Source organism: Glandiceps talaboti, chromosome 16, assembly GCF_964340395.1.
Source record: "Glandiceps talaboti chromosome 16, keGlaTala1.1, whole genome shotgun sequence".
NCBI lineage: Eukaryota > Metazoa > Hemichordata > Enteropneusta > Spengelidae > Glandiceps > Glandiceps talaboti.
Genome location: NC_135564.1, coordinates 21364906 through 21390478, shown reverse-complemented (window position 1 = coordinate 21390478; position 25573 = coordinate 21364906). Strand labels below are relative to the sequence as shown.

At 34.7% G+C, this 25573-nt stretch overlaps 1 protein-coding gene across 1 annotated transcript; it reads right to left on the bottom strand.

The window, feature by feature from the left end:
- Nucleotides 1–969: 969 nt before the first annotated feature.
- Nucleotides 970–25380, bottom strand: LOC144447234 (transient receptor potential cation channel subfamily M member 2-like). The gene is made up of 26 exons (XM_078137136.1): nucleotides 25242–25380; nucleotides 23933–24071; nucleotides 23328–23383; nucleotides 21460–21619; nucleotides 20663–20843; nucleotides 19819–19997; nucleotides 18852–19038; nucleotides 18284–18473; nucleotides 17441–17634; nucleotides 16298–16386; nucleotides 15068–15202; nucleotides 14480–14548; nucleotides 13210–13366; nucleotides 12746–12944; nucleotides 12192–12420; nucleotides 11865–11969; nucleotides 10116–10162; nucleotides 9603–9747; nucleotides 9237–9365; nucleotides 7763–8017; nucleotides 6733–6907; nucleotides 4344–4491; nucleotides 3703–3878; nucleotides 2704–2836; nucleotides 1696–1837; nucleotides 970–1478 (listed from the first exon to the last, which is right to left on the bottom strand). The coding sequence occupies exons 2-26, from the start codon at nucleotides 24038–24040 to the stop codon at nucleotides 1434–1436; spliced, it is 3633 nt and encodes a 1210-aa protein (XP_077993262.1). The 5' UTR covers nucleotides 24041–24071; nucleotides 25242–25380; the 3' UTR covers nucleotides 970–1433.
- Between the last annotated feature and the right edge of the window lie 193 nt (nucleotides 25381–25573).

Genomic DNA, 25573 nt, shown 5'->3' with positions numbered 1-25573 from the left:
CCTTATTAACGAAAATCATTAATTATACAAATTATTCATTAACACTGTAAGGTACATCATCTAACTTTATAGGACATACACAATTTGTTATGGTTAATGTATGTACTGAATTGTATTGAAATTGACGTATGCAGTCGTAAGATATACCCTAATTACCAAGACTCATTAATTATGCAAATTATTCATTAACACTGAAAGGTACACCAACAAGCTTTACAGGACATATGTGATTGTTATGGTTAACGTGTACTGAATTATATTGGAATAGGAGTATGTATTCTTAAGATATAGCCTAATTACTGAAAATCATTAATTATGCAAATTATTCATTAACACTGTACGGTGCATCAACAAACTTGATAGGACATATGTGTTTTCTTATGGTTAACGTATGTACTAAAATATGTTGAATTTGAAGTATGTATTCTTAAGATATAGCCTAATTACCAAAAATAATTAATTATGCAAATTATTCATTAACGCTGTAAGATACATCAACAAATTTTATAGGACAAATGTATGTTGTTATGTTTAACGAATATACTAAATTATATTGAAATTGAAGTATGCAGTCTTAAGATATTGCGTAATTAGTTGATTTCATTAATATGCAAATTTCTCTAATTAAACATTAACAGATCTGGCTCAACACCTAATCAGGTCTAGCTATTACCCTAAAGATTATATATCCCAAATTTCATTACAATTGAGCCAGCCGATTTTTAGAAAATGATGACACAGACACACAGACAGACAGACAGACAGACAGACACACAGACACACAGACACACCTTTCCCTTTTAATACCTCCCGTACCCTTACGGGAGGTAAAACTCAATCAATCAATCAATCGATCGGTCGACCGACCGACCGACGACCAACCAACCGACCGACGACCAACCAACCAACCGACGACCAACCAACCAACCAACCAACCAACCAACCAACCAACCAACCAACCAATCATTAATCAATCAAAGAATTGGTATAGCGCCAAAATCAAATATCATAGCGATGTAATGTTCTATAGCGCTGATGGTAAAGAAAAGGAGAATTGAAAAAGAAAAATGTGCTTATAAAAGAAGGTTTGATCGGTTCAAAATGCAAGTATTGGTAGCCAAAACCCTATAACTACAATGAACTCTACGTGGCTTGGTGTGCCGTTCATCTACAGGGCACGAGTAACTGTTCACACTTGTATTAGAAAAAAACTTGTTAATATAATTTACCGTATTAGTCTGTAACATCACCTTATACTGTGATATATGAAATGTTGTGTTCAGTAGTTTCAGTCCATATTTCAATACTACACGATTATAGTACTTTGCATAGATGTATTTCCGTTGCTACAAAGTGTCGCGCTTTATTCAATCTCTGCAAAGATCAGATTCTTCTTATTTCTCAAATCTTGTAAACAATACACGAGTCCGAATTCAGGCAACCTTGCCATCTCTGAATGCTTTCAGCAACTCATCAATCTATTGATTGCAAGTAAATGAAAGATGAAAATATTGTTAATACCATGGTGTTATTGCGAAGAGGATAACCTCTCGGTTTGTTGTATTTTCACAGCATCAGTTGATAACTATGTGAACATTATTACACAGCTATATCATGCTTAATTCCATACGTTGTTTCAAAAATCTCTCAATTTTGAAAACGTACTGCAATGAAATAATTCATACATTCAACTACCTTTTCCTCCAATGAAATTCTAGAAGTCATCGTTCTGTTGGGAGGACTACTTGAACGTTGTTGCAGATTATCACCCATATCATCCTCTTCGCTTTCAGAAGAATATTTATTTCTCTCTATGTAGTCAACTATTGTGTCTAACCTGTTGAAAAGTCGTAAGTTGCAGTCACTTACAGAACATGACATCATGCCAATTTCAGATTATGAGGGATTACTGTCATTTGTACATAATCAAATTGAGACCAGATCTGGAGGATATATCATTTGTGAAGTGACAGACAAACTGTCAAATTGAGATCTGATCTGTCGGATACATCATTTGTGAAGAGACGGACAAACTGTCAAATAGAGATCAGATCTGTAGGATACATCATTTGTGAAGTGACAGACAAACTGTCAAATTGAGATCAGCTCTGTAGGATACATCATTTGTGAAGTGACAGACAAGCTGTCAAATTGAGATCAGATCTGTAGGATACATCATTGGTGAAGTGACAAACAAACTGAAATTGAGATCAGATCTGTCGGATACATCATTGGTGAAGTGACAGACAAACTGAAATTCAGATCAGATCTGTAGGATACATCATTTGTGAAGAGACGGACAAACTGTCAAATAGAGATCAGATCTGTAGAATACATAATTTGTGAAGTGACAGACAAGATGTCAAATTGAGATCAGCTCTGTAGGATACATAATTTGTGAAGTCACAGACAAGCTGTCGAATTGAGATCAGATCTGTAGGATACATCATTTGTGAAATGACAGACAAGCTGTCAAGTTGATAACCAGTAATCTAGAGCTAAAAAGAAAGGCTCCAAATGTAATATCATGAACACTAAACGGCTGCAAAACTATTAAAGTAGACCTGGACAGAGAACATTAATTAACGTATGGAGGATTAATCCATTAGAGATAATGATTGTACATTTTCATAACTAGCAAATGAACAACATTGCACAATTATAATGACATATTTGTTATCGACAAAATGATGCTTTACGTACTTTTCACACGCATCTTTGACTTTTTCATTGATGTTATCGGCTGCCAATTCTTCTTTTTTGCGGAAGTATTTTTCAACATTGGTACGCTCGAATCTACTCAACGTCATTTGTTGACCAGACGTCAGCTTCTGGACTACATGAGAGATGAATCAGATAACAGGGTTTAATGTAATCTATGAGGTTCATCAATCCATGCTTGCCACATTTTTTCCCAGTAAAGGAATGACGTTGTAACTGATATTATAATCTGACCAATCCTCTTATAATGTGGACTGAATTGTTTGACATTTTGTACGGGTCATTACTTGTTTTACAATCAATGATATTGATTTTTGTGATGTAAACTTGATCTAAATAACCAAAGTGAATATTTTATTTTAGTTTAGGCAATGTTAAGCCTAGAGATTCATCATCGGCTTTTTAATCTAAAAATATGTACTAAATTTGAAATTACCATTTGAGAGCTGTATTAAATCCGATTGGATCGATGACACTATGGTGTCCTACGTGACGTACATTTGAACTAGAATACGGAATTAGGTTGTAAGCATGAATACGGAATTAGGTTGTAAGTGTGATTTTCATACCAGGACTGTGTTTTTAGAAAGATCATCCGGTTTTATTGAGCAATCATGTCAATGAAGTAGCCATTTTTTTTTTCAAACGCCTGCCAATATGCAATAGATTACTCACGTGTGCTGATGGTCACGTGATTCATCCATGACTAGTTAGATCTACCCATGAATGCATAGCTGGGATTAAAATGATAAGCCTAAACGTAGGATAGACTCGCCATATTAGAAAGTCAACGACGAGTCTCTAGGTTATTGATATTATACACGTGTTTTGGAGTGGATGTTTCTATTATATTGTAGGGATCCATGTGATAAAAGTACTAAGTGAAATAACATTACTGACATCCCTTATCTAAAAGTAAACATGGTAAATCAAGCACACGCAATGTGAGTACAAACACTTGATAGAATTATTGTGACTAACCTAATCGTATTTTACGAGGCTTATTGTCCCAGCAACGTACAAGACATATCCACACATGATAAAAGATTATGAAAGGTGCACAGAGAGTTGGACGATCATGGAACTCTATAATCAATCCACACCGTTGAAACTTCCAAAATATGTCAGTGTTTTCATGAACAGCTGCAAATGTGTAGCTACAAATAATATGAAATATGGGTGAGACTGGGTCGAATATCTTCACGTTGAATTGGTTTAAGCATTTTGACGTTTTCAAAAAAGGTTCATAGTTTCGAAGTGCAACTAGTATATATAGCACTGCTCGAATATGGACATTTGCAACGCGAGACTATTGAGGACACCGTTAGATTTGAAAGCATACATCCTATTCGGACTATACTATATTTTTTATATGCCATATGCATTTTAAAGGAAAGTGTAGTAAATTGTGTAATTATGATTTGCGTCCGTTCATCTTGCAATAGTTCGATTTTTTGTAGAGTCACCTCTTTTTTTTCGTAAATTACCAACTTTTGCGACAGCGCAAGATATATATAGCATGCATATCTTGTGATATGAAATAATGAATGCTACAAATCAAACGTTTCAACTATCCACAAACGTCTCGTCAACATATTGACACATTTTACGTGTTTTCTCACCTGAACATAGCAATGAGAAGGTTTAATAAGAGTACATTGGATAAAATCATGTACAATGCCAACAAAAGTAGAACCAACGAATTGTATTCCGGACATCTAGCAGCGCCTTGCATAATTATCGTTTCGTTTCGTGAACAGTCATTGTCACCTATATGTAATGAAAAATAGAAAACTTTCAGTGGTGTTTACTAAATACGCTACAGTAACCATTCCATAAACATTCTGATCTATAAAAGAATAGTGAATTTTGCATAGTATTGTCTAGAATCGAATTACCACGATATGTCCCATACTAACAAACTATTCGTACTTTAAGAGGGTTCAATGAATCTGTTCCAACAGATTTAAGAGTTCTAATGTGTACTTTTTTGCAAAAAAACAAAAACAACAACAACAACAACAACAACAACAACAACAACAACAAAAACAGCAGCTACAAACAACAGTTGCTCACAAGTTAGTAAAATGAAAAACAAAAACAGTCAAATTTTCTTTTAATAATAATAAACTGTTAATGTAATGATAAATTGAAATGGGCGAATTGAGTGGTACAGATTGTTTTTTGTCTGAAAATGCCAGTGTCTTTCATGTACACTACTATCTACTGATATTTGGTTCATTTAATGTATGAAATTACCTTTACACTGTACTGAAAATATTCTTTGTGACATGACTGTGTTTTGGTTTGTGGTTATCACAATAATGTGTAACTTTTTCATTTAAATTCTTACTAGTATTAAATGACAGACAAATATGACAGACAACAGTTTACATTTGCAGCTCTTGGAAGTTAAAAACAAAGTTGGAAAAGATTCATCTCAGCCTGCCATCAAAATTTAAAAGATGCACCTGCACTAAAACATACTTGACAAGTATCAAAAACTTCTGTGCAAGGTATTTTTTCATCCTATAGATATGACTATAATTTTCAACATAAACTTTTAATAACACATTCTAAATATTTCCTAAAATTAGCATATTGGCAACGTCTGCTACATGTGAAACAGAAGACAATATCTCACAAGCTGAGTTAACAGAGAAAAAGTAAAATAAGCTTTTTGCACATACTTTTCAACTTTGCATGAATATACTATTACTTGTAAATATAAAGATAAATAAATAAACTTTGACATAACTCTCAATATAAAGTTACCCTAAAGATATATGGCAGGAATGAGGTAGTGAACCTGTATAGTAAAGGGTAAGTGTCAAGTAAAAATGTTGAGAAACTTGACGAATTGAGCAAGAAACTGTGTGTCAAGAAAGAAATATTAAAGGGAGCAATCACTTGGAAATCAAAAATTTAAATAAACACATTCTGAGACTTTGTTTAAAATCCTGCATTCACCTTTGTAATCTAACGTCAAAACCAGTCCAATAATCAGGCTCTTACCAGGTAAATGTATTACCAGGTTCATTAAGATATACAATTACTATGATAATAGGGCCATCTTCATTATCATTACCACTAATATATATCACTTGATTCCTATTCTGTTAGATGAAATGTGGCTGGCATTTTTTGAGTCATACATTTATTTTCTTTTGACATTATATTGAACTAATTTACATCAAACAAGAACGGGATACATGGCATTGCATTTTATTAAGAGTTTTTTCAGTGTTATTTAGACCAATTTGATTTCTTTTAGCACACATTTAGGAAACTTAACTGGAACAATACAGTATAAAACTCTCTTTAGATAACATGTGCATCACAATATTTGCAAATACAACTAAAATTACATTCAACTGTAACACTACTAGTATAATGTACTAATACAATATTGAACAGAAAACAAAGACTCAGCTGGTCTGCTGATCATTTTACAAGAGTTATTCAAAGTGTAATTCATTTACAAGTATATGTTGTTTTTTGGAAAGGCAATGCACTGGTTAACATAACATTTTGTATTAACTGGTGTTTGTGTGTATATATATATACACACACAATATACAAATTGATTATATATATAATGGACAAAGTTGGTATTAAGTGTATTATGTACAGTTTTGTACTTGGTATGGAATGTTAACACACAGGAAGAGTATTCCAAAAGACATTTATTCGGGCGGGGGGGGGGGGGGTACTTGAAAATTTATTCGGGTGGGGGGGTACTTGAAATATTTGGGGCTTTGGCAGGGGGTACTTGAAAAATTTTGGAATATGGCAGGGGGGGGGGGTACTTGAAAAAAAATTAGGGTTTTAAAAAAAATCTCCCGACCCCCCCTCCCCCAACAAGTGTTTGTGAAAGCAGCCTTATAACAACGTATCGTAACAATAGTTCTAGTATAATGAGTTGGTCGAAATGTATATTTCGATTTTGTAACAATAGTTTAGTTCTTCCAAGAAATGCAAAATAAGAAACAAAAATTAATAGTAACACACCTTCAATTTCGTCAAGAAACAGTTCTCCATAGACTTGAAAGTATGATTTGTAAAATATTCCAGGTATCACAACGGATGGTCGAGTTTCAAGTGGATATAGGATAGCTTGTACTGAGATACCATATCCTAACATTATCACAAACACTATCCCGACAAAGAATATTAAGTCTACCATCTGTACGTAAAAATTGACAAAATGACATCATGAACTTGAATTTATTTCAAAACACAGGAACTTGAACTTCTCTGATGTCGGACATTCCCTTTAGTCTTATTGAAAATGCAAATTCTGATTCAGTATGATATAACCGTTTTGATTCTCCGTCGTCTGGCGTCAGTCCGTTAGCTTTTATACTTTCATCTTCTCCTCTAAAACTGCATGGTCAATTGACCTGAAATACGTTATGTAGGCGTCGTGAGCAGACATAAGGTTGTTCAAGACAAGTTGATTGAATCATTGTTATGCAAATTAGGTCAAAAAATATAATTTTGGTAAAAATGCTTTAAAATCTTCTCCAAAACTACTGTGTCAATGGAGCTGAAATTTCTTGTGTAGATGTCTTGGGATGAGCAGATACAATGTGTTCAAAACAAGTTGATTGGTTTATCAATATGCAAATTAAGGGTAAACTATTTTTTTGTGAAAAGGTGACTATATTATAAAAATACAATATTTTACCAACTTTCTGTATGAAATGTGTTCTATAGTGTGTGTGAGTCATCATACGAAACCACTAACCACTTGACTTTGCTAAAACAAAATTGTATAGTGGAAGAGCTGAACAGCAGAACTACGTCTATACGTTACAAAAACAAAACAAAAAAGAACAAAAAACAATGGCGCTATTCTGACTGATAAGTCACTTGCCTCAAATGTTGATGAGTTACAACGTCTATTTTTGTGTAGACCCGTCACTTTTAAAGTATCTTAATTTTTGGTAATAACTGTGAAGTGTGATTTCTTTACTCCTTTCTGTATTTCAAACCTATTAATTGCAGTCGTCAATAGTGAAATAGTTTTCATATTTACCATTTTCCCGATCATGATCAGTTTTGGACCAATTTCTCTATGAACGGAGAAGAACTGGAGAAATCGAATATAGAAGAAGAGTACATCTACAGCCCAGATACATCGTGATGTTCTGACCATACCACTGAATGGCAGCATTCGTACAATGAGACCAACATAAAATATCACTAGGCTGATCAGATCCAAGATATTCCACTTATCACGGCACCAATATTTCAACTTTGCACATGTTGTTTTCGCTTCAGTGTTGACAATCTGCAAATCAGAAGTTTACATAAATATAAACTGAATTCTCCCACGTGATAATTTCGAACAGATCTATATGTCTACATTTCTGGAAGGGAATTGTGTTACATATCGAGGATATAAATTAACAAATGAATTTCATATATAGGTGCACATTGATCATTATATACCCGAAAATATTCACACTCTCACTTTATGTATGGCAATCACTGGTAAGGTATGATTTGATTGGTAAATATTATTATGCAAATTGTCATGCAATGTGCTAATCATCTTTATACCATCAAACTATCGATGAAGCTTTGATCATCATTGTGATATTCACGTGCTTTCATCTCTATGGTTGATTATGCAAATAAGTCATATCGTATGTAAGCCACACTCATCATCAATAAAAACCATACGTGTCAGGATATCAGCAGTATTAACATGAAATTTTAATTAAACAAATTGAGCTACCATGTATCATAAATCTGATTTCAATATTTAATATTATGCAAATTAACAGGTTCGTTTAATAATATTCTGTTGATAGCATTGTCAATGGTTTCTGTCTGTTTGTCTGTCTGTCTGTCTGTCTGTCTGTCTGTCTGCCTCTCTCTCTCTCTCTCTCTCTCTCTCTCGTTGTGCCTTGCTATAGGGTCAAGAGATATTTTAATGATCAGAATATTAATGTATATACTTTTAGTTTGTCTCTGTTTCTGTCTCTGTCTCTCCCTGAGGGAGAGGATGAGAGAGAGAGAGAGAGTGTGTGTGTGTGTATGTCTGTATGTCTGTATGTATGTATGTATGTATGTATGTATGTATGTATGTATGTATGTATGTATGTATGTATGTATGTATGTATGTCTGTATGTCTGTCTGTCTGTCTGTCTGTCTGTCTGTCTGTTAAGGAAACTTAATATACATCTTCATTATGGTAATGTTACGTTTGATTACGTTTCAGTAAATATAATTAACCACTTTAAATTCTATATTTAAATTCTATATTTAAATTCTATATTGAAGCGGCGTATAATTTGCAAATCCTTTGGAGATAAATTACAACGCTTACAATCGTAGGTTTTGATTTTAAAGACCAAATTGTTTAGTTATGATTTTTGGTAATTATGCAATATCGTCATATATATTGATGATGGCAACGGATACAGAAACATCAATCCTTACCGAAGGCAATCGATCTATCTGGTTATAATGTATGTTACCATATTTGCACACAGTAACTAACCTGTCGTATTTCTTCGAATACGAGGGTAGTGATCCATACCATTAATAAAATCTCTGGTGCCGAAAACATCTTATCATGGTGTGTCAACGCAATATAACTGAACAAACCCAAAAGCAAGACGCTATAGAACTAGTGAGAAATAGAAATACAGTTTGTTAGTCTTTCAAAGAGTGATTGCTTGCACTTGTTGTCCCGCTATTTCCTGAACGATAAAGTTTGTATATCGATCGGTGTGAACATTTAGTGTACAAATTTAATGGGTTGCTTAAAAACATGTAATTACAAGTATACTTAAAAACATGTAAGTACATCACAAAAGGTAGCTTCTGGTTTCATTCAAAATTTGAAAAAGCAATTTATACCTACCATGCTGTAGTAGAACTTGACCACTGGAGCACCCAAGAAATATTTGAATTTTTGTGTTGGCGTTAATATCTTGTTTGTAACAAGTACGCCAATACTTCTGACTTCATCTGATTCGTCAGTATTCGACTGTTCCTCATCATCTGAGCTATGAATAATAAGTTGCAGAGTGTCTCGGCAAATGTTCTTTAAATGAAGTGAGTAATGCAGTTGATTTCTTTTTGACCCTCAATAAATATGTAGTAAATACTTAGACCACCAAACAAGTCTGAAGTAAACGTTTTCATCAGTGCATGTTTCACCAAGTGTAATGACGGAACTGTGTGAACTACTTCGTTCATACCATTTTTAGCTTGTGCGTAAGAAATATAAATGATAAGTGACAGTTGAAATAGTCTATTACTGCTGCTGCGTTGATATCGCAACTTTACAATTATCACCATTTTCATGTTACTCATAAATACGAAATTGACTTATGGTCGGAATGGAAAGAATATATTAATTCATAGCCCTTACCATTGGTTACCGTCACCTTGTCTTTCTTCTCTGGTATTATCATTGTCCTGAAAATTGAAATGTATAAACCAAGTAAGACTAAAATGATGGCATGTTTGATTCTTCACTGAAAGAGATTGTAATTTGTTGTTGGACATACAGCCATTGTGAGAAAATGCTACAAATATAATTGGATAGTTTACGAGCAGTTTTACAATGAGATCTTTGATAGAGCAATTTCGTTAGCCACATGTGCGAACGCATTCCAGTCGGATATCATTCGGAAACACAACATTTGCCTTATTTTGTACGAATATGAATATGTTAAACAGTGTCAATTACTGTAATTAACATGTTAATAACCATATGCATGTTAATCAAGTGTTAATTAGTGTAATTAACATGTACAACAATACATTAGTAATGTTCTATTTAACTTTTGTTCCCAACACAAGTAAAAAATTTCACCTGAAATTTTCGACTGCACACTTCAGTCTTTGTCAACAGATTGACCCACTATCCAGTACACCTGACACGTGAACCTAATAAGAGGTCACAGGCGCCTGGAAGTTTATATGGCCCTCAGTTTCTGTTTAATGATGGTTTTAAGTGACCGGATGTAGATGACATCTTTCTCTCTCCATTCAAAATGTCTAGTTTCGGTGTCAAGAATATTTACATTGTTTATGTTGACTGAATGTCCTGGTGATTCGATGTGTTGGGAGACTTCAAGTGTGCTGGAACTTGGTCTTCTATGTTCCAAAAAATCTAGTTTTGAGTGATCTCTCTGTCTCCCCTATGTATGTGTGCTTGCATTGACCTGTGTTGGTCTGACCCTGGCAAGGAATTTCATAGATCACTCCACACAAATTTTACTTTTTTGTCTTGTCCTTTGTGGACACCAACACATAGTTATTTTATCCACTGTTTGAATGTTTGATTGTGGGCCATATTGGATTGAAAAACAATAACATTGTTGTGTCATTGTGCTAAATTGACACAAACAAGTGATTGATGGAAATGATACTTTCAAACCATGCATATCAGTGTTGAAAGGGGTGTAGAATTTATCTTTCTGCACTGTTAATAATAATATTGATAGAATTGAATCAGAAAATTTGAAGATGGAAATACGTTACAAAAATAAGATAAGAAATAGATTGGCAGTATAGTTTAGTGACGAAAATAATGAAGGGAATGAACATCCCATAATACCTTCATCCCCTAGTCGACCCTCAGTATAAGTACACTTAGCTTAATACATAAGTGTATGGGAAAACTGTGTTCCTCCGAAGTCGACTTAATATCAGTACGGTATACGAGAACAATATGTACATATTGGTACACAGCGATACATTGGTATAAAAAGTACACAGTGATCTTAGTAATGACTTTTGAAACCTTGTTGGTTAGATGCATAATTATCATTATGCCTATAGAGTTTTTATTTCAGGCAAGATGCAACTGCTAAGATATATTGCCTTGAATTTTCTGTGACATAACAACAAAACAGACACTTAAGTTACCAAACAGTCTTTGATGATATTAAAAGGTCCATTGTAGCCTAAGTAATCTGTTATTACAAGACTTTGCCAAAGACATTTTACTTGCATGGGAGATTGATATACCTTGTATATGCTAATTATGCTAATTACTAATCAATTAAGACTCTTTGATACATTCTACATGAAAGGGGTTTGATGATAACAAGCACACTAAATTTATTTTATTTAGCAAATGTTAGTTAATCATCAAAATCGTGTTACTCACCTTTGACTTAAAAGTCTTCATTATTTCAGCAGAATTGTCGTCAGATTGTTCTCTATACTTTAGAAGACAACAGGCCAGTAGAGGGCATGCCAAACAACAGAAGAGCTGTAAATCAAACCAAGTAATGTCAAATCAAATCAAATTACAGATTAACTGAGTAATTTGATATCATGTGTTATTTCCAACAAATGTGTATCAATAAAATAAAAAATAACGAAATTCCGCACCATTTGTGGTCAAACAGACAAATTAGAGCAATTTATGAAAACTATGACAAAACACATACATGAACAGAGAATTGGAAAATGTAGTGATAATACTTTATACCTTCCAAAACGACGTTCGGTCACCATCAAGCCTTCCATACCATATTATATCAAGTAATTCCTGTACGGCTGTGTTTGATATAAAATTCATGCATCGAGCTTGAAACGCTAGTCGTAAACATGTGCATTTTCCCCAGGAATCCAAACGTCGAACAAGGAGCAATAAAGCATGTTTTTCATCACAATTATAACATTCAGTTAGAACATTGCTTGCAAAGGTTTCGTACGCTCTGTTTGAAATTTAAAGAAAACAAAAGATTATCTAACATTCATAATGACGTATGTAATGTTGCGTTAAATATGAAATTTAAAAGGTTGATAATATATAAAGTCCATATAATTCAAGTGACTTATACGCACACAACGATGAATGAATCATCAAATATGCTTGAATTCATTCCAACAGAAAGACAGAGCAATATAACAGTCAATTATTTTCCATTTGTCTATAAAATAGTTATTTCGAATTGTATCACTATTTGCTGATAGTATCACCATAACTTCCAGTTATTAAAACAAATCACAGTACTTCATAACAATAAAATATATACTCACTTTGCTCTGTTCAGCATGTCTTCCTTATTGTCCACATCGTTTTCCCATTCCGCCATCTTGTTTGATATTCTAGCAGCTACCAATGCAGCACCAATAGCATCCTCACAATCCTCAAGGAAGAGATTAACTAAGTCATGATGATTTAACAACACTGACCAATAAATCAACTCTCGGCGTGGATTAACAAAATCCGAGATTTCTGTGAAATAGTAAAATTGACCAAGAATATCAGACAAACAGAAGGTAGTTAACGGTTCAGAAAAGCCAAAGCAGTGACACTAGATACATTGATACCTGGAATAGTAACGCCTTGGTATGATATATACTTCAGGGCTAGTACAAAGTGGTATATATGTCAATGTGAAACCGGATCAGTGACCCAGATCTATTTGAAAAATAAGATTTAAAAAAATGTTAATGAAAACTTTAGAAAGTTCATGCAGAGTCGATATTTGCAGTATTACCTTGGTTCTGATTACCAATACAGTCAAATAGCTGACGATGCAATATAGACCGGTGTTCTGTGTCTGCCTTGTCTTTAAGATCATACTCTGGAGGTAGTTCGTAGTTGGCATACATTAAATTCCTTAGTAAAAGCGTCACGTGAGGCAGTTTAACTTTCTGAGATAAAGCAAGTTGTGTAATTATAAATTAGCACTTTGCCGAATAGGTCTTGAATAATATAGTCATGCTGTCATACCGAGCTTAGTACTTTGACAGACAGACAGACAGACAGACAGACAGACAGACCTTGCTATATCACTCTCCTCAAAAAGGAGGTAAAGTGAAAATCAGATGATTGGCTACTTTACTATGATTTATTGTTGACTCCGCAAGGGAGGTTATACATTAGTGATGTATGTATGTCTGTGTTTGTTTGTTTGTTTGTTTGTTTGTTTGTTTGTTTGTGTGTTTATGTGTGTGTTTGTTTATTTATTTATTTGTTTGTTTGTTTGTTTGTTTGTTTGTTTGTTTGTGTGTGTGTGTGTGTGTGTGTGTGTGTGTGTGTGTGTGTGTGTGTGTGTCTGATTACTTTCTCTAATTGTCATGTAACTTGGTACACATCATTGCAATGAAAAAAAAAGATCCGAGAAAGTGTTAGTAAACATCACATGAATATTAAGGACACATTTGCTTAATTGAATATTTTACGCAACACATTAAGAATGCATACTTCACATCCAATTTAACGTCGTGTATAAATTGATAACGATGTGCATGCTTCCTATGAAGTTTGCTGATCTAGCTTTAGATTTTAATGAAGGCATTGTTTGATTAATGATTTGCAGTAGTTAGGCAAAATCCAAAAAATAAAAACGTCAGCTTTTATATATTTTGGTAAACATGTCAATAATTCTAAATCACAAATAGACTCTACAATATTGTTGATGTAGCTTCCGACTTTGAGTTATTTTGATAGCCGATTCCCCTTTGTAAGTAAGACATACCATATCGTTTTGTACATTCGTCACCGATATCAAAGTTCACAGGACAGGTGCGTATTATTATGGTTGATGTATGCACCATATTATAGTATTAGTATGAAATTTGAAGCTTGAATTTTTAAGATACAGCCTAGTTACCTGTAATGAGTAATTTGCATAATTAGTTATTCCCTTACGGGAGGCATTCAGTTTAAATCTGGTTACATTATGGAACATGTTGAAATACACGGTTTTGACGACATTATATTAGATTCTATTGAATTTAAAAAGATGTGAACACATGACTTACCCTTTCCTGGTCTTTTTGTAATATACCAAGTTTACTCAACACTCTAAGCAATAATTGACCAGACTTTTTCTGGAATAAACATGATATATTGAATCGATTAAGCATTATTGTGTCAATTTGGGGTTCTGACGTTGAAATGTGATTTTTCATAACTTTATATATATGACATGGTGTATATTAAACAGTAAACATCCCAAAATCTATCTTCGAATTGTGGAAAAATTGACAATTGACCAAATGCATTCATCGATTGATTCATCATTGCATTGATTTTGACTTTTTATCTAATTGATTGATTGATTGATTGATTGATTGATTGATTGATTGATTGATTGATTGATTGATTGATTGATTGATTGATTGATTGATTGATTGATTGCTTTGATTTGATTTGATTTGATTTGATTTGATTTGATTTGATTTGATTTGATTGATTGATTGATTGATTGATTGATTGATTGATTGATTGATTGATTGATTGATTGATTGATTGATTGATTGATTGATTGATTGATTGATTGATTGATTGATTGATTGATAGATACGGCTAAAACAGCCTTTTTACCAAATGCAAGATAGGAAACCTACCTGGTTATACAGACAGCAAAGTATTTCACTTTGGAGAAATTCCTGTAGACAGACTCCATTTTCAAGAAATAACTTTACGAATTCCTTTTGGCCGTTTGTAAGAGCAATTTGTAAAGGTTTACCTAACATATCCAGCTGTAAAAAATAATAGAACTTAATTATCAGAGTTTAACAAATATTCTGACTTGTATTATGCAATAAACAGTCTTTCTCAAAACATGCTCGCTTTGGCCGAGTTCCTGTGGGAGAAACAAAGGTCACACTGGATCGAGTGTTTTAAGCAACACAATACTTAGATAATGTTATTTGATATATCTGTATAGTTTTGTATTGTATCTGCATTGACCATTAGCTACACAGGGGCAGATTCGTTACTTACAATGATAATCAAACAAGTTAATGAGGAATATAACATAAATAAATGCTGCTAGGAAAAAAAGAAGTGTACACCAGATTTAAACTGAATGCCTTCCATAAGGGTACAGTCTTTCAATTTCATGATTTATGCAAGAAATTTAGCTCTATATGAATGAAAGTTAGTTGTCAAAAATGTTGTTCCTATTATCAGCACAGGAAAGCTTGCCATCCTCGCATTGCTAGTTTTTACAGGCATTTGTTGTTTCCCACTGTTACCCCACTACCACAGTCAGTTTGTGTATGTATTAAATCAATTCCTACAGTTGAACGTAATTGGCTAAGCTGAAGGCCAGAACTCATATAGACTAGATGAGCACTTAACTAACTACCCCAGGACCGAGTTAAATCATCTCCACTCCACCACATTATCCCCCAATATCTTGCTACGCCTCTCATCACACTACCACTGACAACTAATTCTGAATCACTGCATTTCACTGATACATTGTGATATTATTTTATAATGGTGGTAGTAATACGTGGTGGGAATGTGGTAGCAGTAGGATTTGGAACTGGTGGCAGTGGTGGGATCATGCCAAAATCACACAATAGTGCAAAGTTAGATTTTGAATATGAAACAAAGTAAAACGTTACCCTCCCTTAACTTCCGTTTTCTATTATATGGCCCTCCCCCGAGGACAAATTTGTAAGGAATGACTCATCCCCTAATTTCCCCTTGTCATTACTGAAGGTTCCCTTAACCTCTGTTTATGATCGAGAAATGTTAAGCGAACTTCACATCTTTGAGGTTTGTTTTACATACGTTTTCTATTAGTTAATGACGAAGTCTGACATCATATCAAGGCGTCTTACCTTGTTCCATTTCTTCGAATCCGAAAACAATAACTCTGACGCAATGTCAATTCTGTTCCAGGCTACTGCTAAGTGCAACTCGTTGGTTTCTGGAAAATAGAATATGTTAAGCATAGTAGTAATTCATAATTCGTCAATAACCTTACAGAAAAATGAAAATGAATTTGTACTTATACTTTCTCCACTTTACAATTAACAATTGATAAAATGTTGTTTTGCTGTTAATTCACAAGATTTTGCTGAATTTTGTCCTTAGCCTCTATCTGCCAGTAACTTATGATTTGAATGGTAATTATCTTTCATAAAAATCGAACGATTTGTTAGTTCACTTTGAATATGAAGATCGGTGTCAAAGCTCAGTGTCCGGATTTTAAGGTAGCCCCTATAAGCATAGGCTCAAGACTTTGCATGGTGTCCCTCGATACAAAACTTCATATGTTATTGAGAAATTTGCTGTGTGACCTTGAGGATGGCGGTCAGGGTCAAAGGTATATGTCATTGTATAAAAGAAAATTCGCCTTTAATAACATGGTTCTAGACACGTGGGGAGTCTCTATATATTCAATTCCTGATTTTTAATATAAAGAGAATTTCGGCTATTTTCCCTCAAAGATATTGGTCAATGTCAAAGGTCAAGGTCTCATTAGAATGCTTACGATTTATAATATGAGGTAGACACCTGAATGGTGTCTCTATGTGTAAAGCATTTTGAGATAACAGCCAACATTTCCATTTTGTCACACTATGGCCACCGTATTTGTCAGACAGGTAAAGTCGTTAAATTAAATGACGTACTAGGAACCGTGTAGTGTTTGATTTTTTGTCAAATATGGTTGAAATTCAGTTATATGTCAGAAATATTGCTGAAAACGCACACACGTACAGACAGACAAGGTCATTCCTGTAACGTTGCTCGTTTGGGTTAATAAAAATTAACCTGACTGCCAAGAAGAAAGAGTTGGCGTAAACAGTAATGGTTTATGACAGGGTATGCTGCCCTACAGTAAGATTTGGTATCGCTGTTGATTATATAAATGTGGTAGAGTAATGGCTGTGCCTGGATAGATGGAACCAGTTACAATAGCCTCCATCATGCGGGACACATTAAGAGTTTTCCTTTTAAATCACAATAGTTCTACTCACTCTTCAAATTAGGTTGGATTTGACTTTTCTTCAATACTGCTTTCAATAACGCCAAATCGAAACCTATTGTTGATCCCTTTGAGTCCAAGTCAAATATCGTTATGAGAGCTAGGTTCTCTGGTTCCAAGCAAACTTTCACAGAGTCACTCTTGTCAGTATTTCCCAAAGCTTTCATCAGCCGTTCTTTCAGTCCTCTACGAAAAGTTATCAATGCCAAACTGATATTTATCGAAACCATATTTAAACTACATAGGAGTACAGATGTGCCGTGTATGAAGTTCAGTTACATTATTTATGATATTTTTAAAACATTGGTAATTGTTAACTAAGTCTTGTGCATTCCGAGATAAATTTCGGTAATATGTAATATTGAAAATTAATCTCCATTCGGTCAAAATCTGGATTAAGGCCATACCACAAAAGTGCATTGGTTTGATAAGTACAATAACCCTTTATGTCCAGCTATACACACCATTTACATACCTGAGCACAAAACAAAGAGTTCTAATTATGAGTGATACGAAGTTACGGGTCCATTATGAAGGTTAGCGTTTTATGAAGATTGGCGTTTTATGAAGGTTAGCGTTTTATGAAGGTTGGCATTTTATGAAGGTTAGCGTTTTATGAAGTTTGACATTTTATGAAGGTTAGCGTTTTATGAAGGTTGGCATTTTATGAAGGTTGGCATTTTATGACGTGACCTAACCTTACCTGACCTAAGTGGGTCTAGCGCGTGATCCTTCAATGTACTGAAAATCACGTGAACACACAATAGTGTTGTTACGAAATATAGAATCCCACTAAAAGTTGGTTCATGTGTTAAGTATTCAGTGTTTTACTCACTGATCAAAACTTCCATCCTTTTTGTGCTTGGTTGCCTGTTTTACTGCCCATGCGAGTACATCAGCTGCACGCCCTGACCCCGCGACGATGACAACTGGTATCTTTTTTGATAAAGCTGATTTAACAGTTTCAATCGTTCCTGGCCCACCTTCTAGCGCCAGACATACTGTGGGTATTTTGATTTCACCATCTTGTGATAAAATAGAATAGACGGACTTTAAAAAAATGGAGTTGTCTCCGTCACCAACAAATATCCAACCTCTCATGAACTGGTTGATACAGTTTGCATGTCATATAAAAGATCATCAAAATAATACATGAGATTTAAACGACGAACATTTTACACTGAATAAATAATAAAAGGCAGCTGAAGAACGAATATTCATGGCGTTTTCACCGAAGGTAATTAGTAATCCGGATTTTGAAATTACGCGTGATGTAGATCATGTAAATCATGAATTGACTAAAGTTTATGAAAATATCTTTATTTCCTGGAGTAATGTTCCCCATTAAGGCATACGATAAGTTACTTACCAACTCCCATTAAGGCATACGATAAGTTACTTACCAACTCCCACATGTTTCTTAGATATTGCCTCCTCTATTGCACTACGTAAAGATATTTCTGTTTCAAATTTGTATTCGGTACCATCATCTACCAGTATAAAATGTGTATGGTTTGGGTCGAGGGACGCTTCGTTTCCTTCTGGGTCATCAACTTTGTAGTGCACCGGTTTCAAGTCACGTGCACGGTTCTGAAATATAGGTTTCATTCTGTAAAGACTGCGTATACATACTGCACTGAATTTTTTTTTTCATTTTACTATAGTGGAAAGTTTCGAGTCTCTTTTTGAGAAATAAAGAAATACAAAAACACAACCATTTCACATCGTCAACAAGAGAATCGATAGTGATGGCGAAGGTGCAATCTTGTGAGAGACACAGTATATCGAACGCCCTGCCTGGTGAATTTATTGGAAACTTCAAAGAGGGAAGTCTACTGGGACAGGTTACATATCTGTGGTGGCCCAGGACTGCCATACATGTCTGGGAACTGAACTCTTTTCTACATTACATACTCACATAACTTAATTCAATATTGCTTTAATGAAGATGCAAGCAATGAACCACTAATTCCTCACTAGGATTTATAAACAATTTGTTTTATCAACATATGAACAATTATTGCACACCTGTATTTTTCGGGAGAGAAAGTGATTTTATTGAGATTGAAATTAATGTTTGTATATGTGCAGTCCCCTGTGCTCTAATAATTACCGTCATAGGGGTCAAGCAGTACGAGATTTCATATGTTGATTTGTAGGTAATATTAGTCTTCATTGTACGAGTTATAGAAACCAGTGACTAGTAATACCTAGGCATGTTTCAGTTAATACTAAAACATAAAGTAACGTATGATCATGATGAAAGGAAAACGACGAAACATACGTACAAATTCAAGGCCATGTCCGTTTACTGTTAAAATGCAACATAATAGCACAACAGAAACCCAAGAGCTTTATATATTTACTCACAGTGTCATCCTTGTTGATAAGTGATGTATTTCGGTGATGTACAATACCCCACGGAGCAATACCGATAGTGACAATACTTGATTCCTCCGTTGACCGACTACCCATCGTATAATCACGTACTGTTTCCCCTACATGTTTCATAATACCAGTATGTGTACCACCAGTTATAATCCACACATCTTAGAGACAAATACACAGAATCTCCAAATCAACGCACATAATTGTAAGAAGTACCAGGGTTAAGAAAGACCAACATCTTGACATGGAAGATTGTCGGTTTTTAGCAAGAAAATCAATTGATATGCATGGATGATGAATAATCTATTGAAAGCATTTTGGGCTGTTGAGATGACTGTGTGATTGACACTAGTTAAATGATAGGTAGGTAGGTAGATAGATAGATAGATAGATAGATAGATAGATAGATAGATAGATAGATAGATAGATAGATAGATAGATAGATAGATAGATAGATGGGTGGGTGGGTGGGTGGGTGGGCGGGCGGGCGGGCGGGCGGGCGGGCGGGCAGGCAGACAGACAGACAGACAGACAGACAGACAGACAGACAGACAGACAGACAGACACGTCTAGCACACCTTCTTTAAGCTATGACAAACGCATGATTACTAGCAAATTAAGTACACGTCCGAACAAAGGCAAATACAGCCATGTGATCAAAGGGAAATGTAGCATAAATTAAAAGGTAAATAAAAAACATTGTCAAATTTTTATGTCAGATGGTTCATAGTCATATGGAATAAATCGATTTATACATTTTCTAATCTAAAATTATTTATAGATAAAGTCATTTGCCTTAACAATTACTATTTATTATATTGCTTACTTGTGCTCAGTGCAACTTGTGTCAAACCACGACGTAAAACCTGTTTCAGTTTACTGGTCATAGTAAAGTCTTTGGCACCACCAGTGACAGATATCAACAGACTTGGCAATGTCAAATTCCATTGTCCAACTAGTAAATCCACAATCTCGTTGGCTTTGGTCTTGTAATCCAATCTGATGTACTGTAAATACATAAATAAATGCATAACTCTTCATTGCAGTGCAGATCAATTAATTATCACATGCTATTTAAACCCTCAATTTTATTTAAGTTTAATATATTAGGATTAAGTTGTTGATAGGTATATGTTCTTCTGTTGTTGTTTACTCGGTCCTAATACTTATAAATATCACACCAAGTTTGTGAATATGTACGTGTGTGGACATCACTAGTAATGGTGAAAAGAATTAAATGCATTCTGATACTTGTTCTTTGAATACTTCAGTAGATGCAGAGCAGACAATGTCATTTGTGAGATTATTCCAGTCATTTACGGTGCGGGAATAATAGGAGTATTTGTATGTATTTGTTTTTGATGATATTCCATGGAACGTGTGTGAATGAGATCGTCTGGTTGGTTTTGTTGTACGTTTGAAGAAGTATTGTTCTGTAGTGTCCTTCACTGAAATTGAACAAAAAACAACAACAACAACAACAACAACAACAACAACAACAACAAATGTAAATGCAATTATTGTGTACATAATCCTCACAAAAATATTTATATATATAAACGAAAACATGACATCATATTTAATACATCACATTAAGTGGAATTTCATAAAATATATATTTACCCTAGCAGGTCTTTTACTATAACCAGGAAATTCAATTTCTCCATATGCATCTGTTTTAGATGTTTGTGTGTGTAAATCACGATTCCATGTTTCCTCTTCCTTCAGTATTTTTGCGTGCTTGGTCTGGCTTCTTCCACATCCGCAAATTGGATCTTGACCCCTTAATCAACAGGAACATACAGATTGTTGTAAAGTGTTGTCTAATAAACATATCATCATCATCATCATCATCATCATCATCATCCTCCTCCTCCTCCTCCTCCTCACCATCATCATCATCATTAGCAGCAGCAGCAGCAGCAGCACCACCACCACCACCACCACCATCACCTATCATGTTGAGTTCAAGTTTGGGTACGTTTACACGTGAAGTCACGTGAACTCTACAATGTATGTCTAAATTAATTTACAATTTGTCTGCTTTAAGTTGAAGGGACGCAAATAGCTATGATGAGGATGACGACGACGACGACAAGGAAGATGATAATGATGATGATGATGATGACTAATAGATAATGCCTAGGAAGAGGAAGGAGAAGAAACCAATGGGAGGTCATGAACACGTTATAAATATTAGTAAAGGGAATTTGTAAGTTGTTTCTGTTTAGGCTGCCTTGTCACGTTTTTCTTCGCCTTAGGGGGGGGGGGTGAATTGAGCGAAGAAAATAAGACTGTAACATACTGAACAGTGACAAATAAATATTAAACAAGGATCACACACCACTTGACAGGTCTAGTACGTCATTTTGCTATTTTAATTTGAAACCAGAGACATATTATTTCATAAAGTAACAAAAGTTAAGTTTGCTTCAATTTGTTCAATGAAAAATATCCATTGCAGCTTTTAATTAGTGTTAGAATTTATTCATAGGTAGAAAGTTGTAATCTTGAGCGAAAAGCTTGGTTTGAAATCCAGAGGCATTTAGTTTTGATTTAACCACACACACACACACACACACACACACACACACACACACACACACACACACACACACACACACATTCGCTTGGCCATTGAATGCCTCATAATTAAATGTATGGTAGGTAACCGAAGTGAACAATTTTGTAAAGTACAAGGTAAACGACTGCTCCTGAGATTTGAATGTTCCAAAAAGTCTCCACAGAGAGAGATATGATAGAGCTAGAGAAGGAGACATACAGAGACGGAGATGAGAGAGAGAGAGAGAGAGAGAGAGAGAGAGAGAGAGAGAGAGAGAGAGAGAGAGAGAGAGAGAGAGAGAGAGAGAGAGAGAGAGAGAGAGACAGACAGACAGACAGACAGACAGACAGACAGGCATAGGAAAGCATACACTTAGACAAATGCATTCGCATGGCTGTCAACCAACTCAGCACTGAATATAGGCTGTAGAAGTAATCGCGGCGAAGCCGCGAGAATTTGTTTAAATTTACTCGGTAAACAGCAACACAACACAACACAACACAACACAACACAACACAACACAACACAACATAGCACGACAGCACAGCACCATACAATACAAAACACAACGCATCACACTACACCATGCTACAAAATACATCACACAACACAGCACAGCACAACACAACACAACACAACACAACACAGCACAGCACAGCACAGCACAGTACAATACAATACAATACAATACAATACAATACAATACATAACGCAACACAACACCACACCACACCACACCACACCATGCTACAAAAAACATCACACCACACCACTCCACAAAGACAAGACAAGACAACACATAATGGAACACTACACTACACTACACTACAAAATACAACATAACCACTCCACATTACACCACACCACACCACACAACACAACACAACACATTGTGATGATAATGATGGTGGGATGGGCATAAACGTACCTCGATTTTTTGTCTTGTATAAAGCATATGCATTCTCGTTTTTGAAATTTAGACATCTGAAAGAAACAGTTGTATTAGAATTAGCAAACCGTTACACTTCCATACAGTTGTGATTTACGTACAGAAAAGATGTATAAGAGCACACATCAAAAAATGCTCATTTTGTTATTTTGTCTAAGATATTTACTTATTTGATTTGATAGTTTGATGTGATGATTAGTTTAAAACTAAGAGCACATATTCGTACAAGCTGACGTTTCAATAGTGCGCGGATGAGCGTACTGATAATTTATATCTTGTGCTATTATATTTTTAGGAAATAAAATTTTGCATATTTAAACCCATCGAATTGTTTCAGCCTCCATGTCAATTTCTCATGCATAGCCACGCATTTATATCTAATTATATGTTGGGTGAGTCATAACAAGAGAAGTCATTCATTACGGAGTAACAGATGGTAATCGAGGTCAAAGGTTATTCTCGTATTATTCTGACATATCATGGATATCTTGCATAACTGAAACCTTGCTGGGTTTCTTTATACAGCATTACTGAGAACTGTGTAACCTGACCAATAGTGAAAGGTTAAACATGAGTTTACTTACCGCAAACACTTTTTGAACTGTACGTCTGAAAAGGCTTGGATTGTACTTAGATCTTCCAACATGTCGAGATAATGCCTTGACAGCGAGGGGTTCCATTGGTACCTCCATCGATGATTAATTTGAAATATCAACCCTTAGGCTGAAAGAAATGAAATGAGAATTTGAAGTATAAATTCCAATATTAATATTTATCCGGGTGGTGTGGAAAATAAAAGTGAACGGTTTACAATCATAGGAATCAGCGGTGAACTGACACATTACGTGATAAAGTAAAATAATAAAAGTTTATTCTCTCGCTTCAAAGTTTGTGTCTGATGTTTTATTTGCCTATTCCGAAGTACTAATTTTAATAACCATTTATTTGTACAACTCTAAAGGATAATCCCGCACATTCTATCTGGACTGGACAAATGACATTTATTGCATTGTAAATGTATAGACGAAAATCGAAACTTTATCTCGTCATCTTGTTATCTTTATTAACATTCTGCGATTGTGCAGTTTTTTTTTATCCCATGTAATTTTAATGCAACCTTATAGAATTTCATATAGAATGCTATCTCCTTTCATGTGCCTCTTATAACAGTCATCAATAGCGTTGTGAAAACCTTTGAAAATTTATAAGCACTCATATTTACGAATCACAACCTGTGGTGTATCTGCACATGCACGACACAACGTTCAGCAACGTTCAGCAAGGTTTTGTCAATACAGGTTCATTATACATGGCTTCCAGATAATGTGATTATTATGGGATAGTACATGCTTTAGTAAGTACAATAACATAAATAAAGTTCAATATAATGAACAATTTAAAAGTATTGTAGCAATCTTTGCTGATTACACGTGATTATTTTGATGATTAATAGTTTACATTGTATTGCATCGTCACAAAATGAATTCAGAAATGTTAGGATTTACATCTATCAAGGGCGTCGTCATTATATTTATACAGTAGTATTTTTCACCAATTCGACAAATATACATTCAAGTTCTTGTGATACATAGAGTGACATTTTTGTCGAAATACCTCCCTCCTCCCCTCCATCCAAAAACCACGATCCTCTCCTGTTAATGAAACATGATCGAAGCCCTGCCTTAGCATAAACTTACATTATGTTAGAAACGTCATAGTTATATCAGTTGCTGATCGAACTTGTTAAATCCCCCGATCTGGTGGATTCATGTTCGCTTTAATTGTTTCAAATCCACATAGATACATTGTAATAGGACATCTATTTACTTCATTCTAAAAATTACACAAACGTTACTATCCAACGAGTGGATATCTAAAATAAAATAGACCTACCCTTCCAGATTAGTTCTCCCCAGGCACTGCCTGTAACATTTGCTCTCTTACTATTAACTCGTCACTGCCAGCAGCACAACCGTTGCTGTCACGATGTTTTCAAAAGTCAAAGCTTGTAGAACCTTCGAGTACGTAGCAGTTCTTTTAAACGAACTAATACGTTTGTCGTTTTGTGGCTATTTAAGGAGAGGATGACGGTATTACATATTTGTATTTCTTCGAAGTAGAAACCAAAAGAGAAAGTTTCATCTGAATAGGAGTGTGTGTACTTCCAAAAACTCGTTTATACCGCAGTGCTTCATATATGAATAGTTGTATTGGCTCAAATAGAC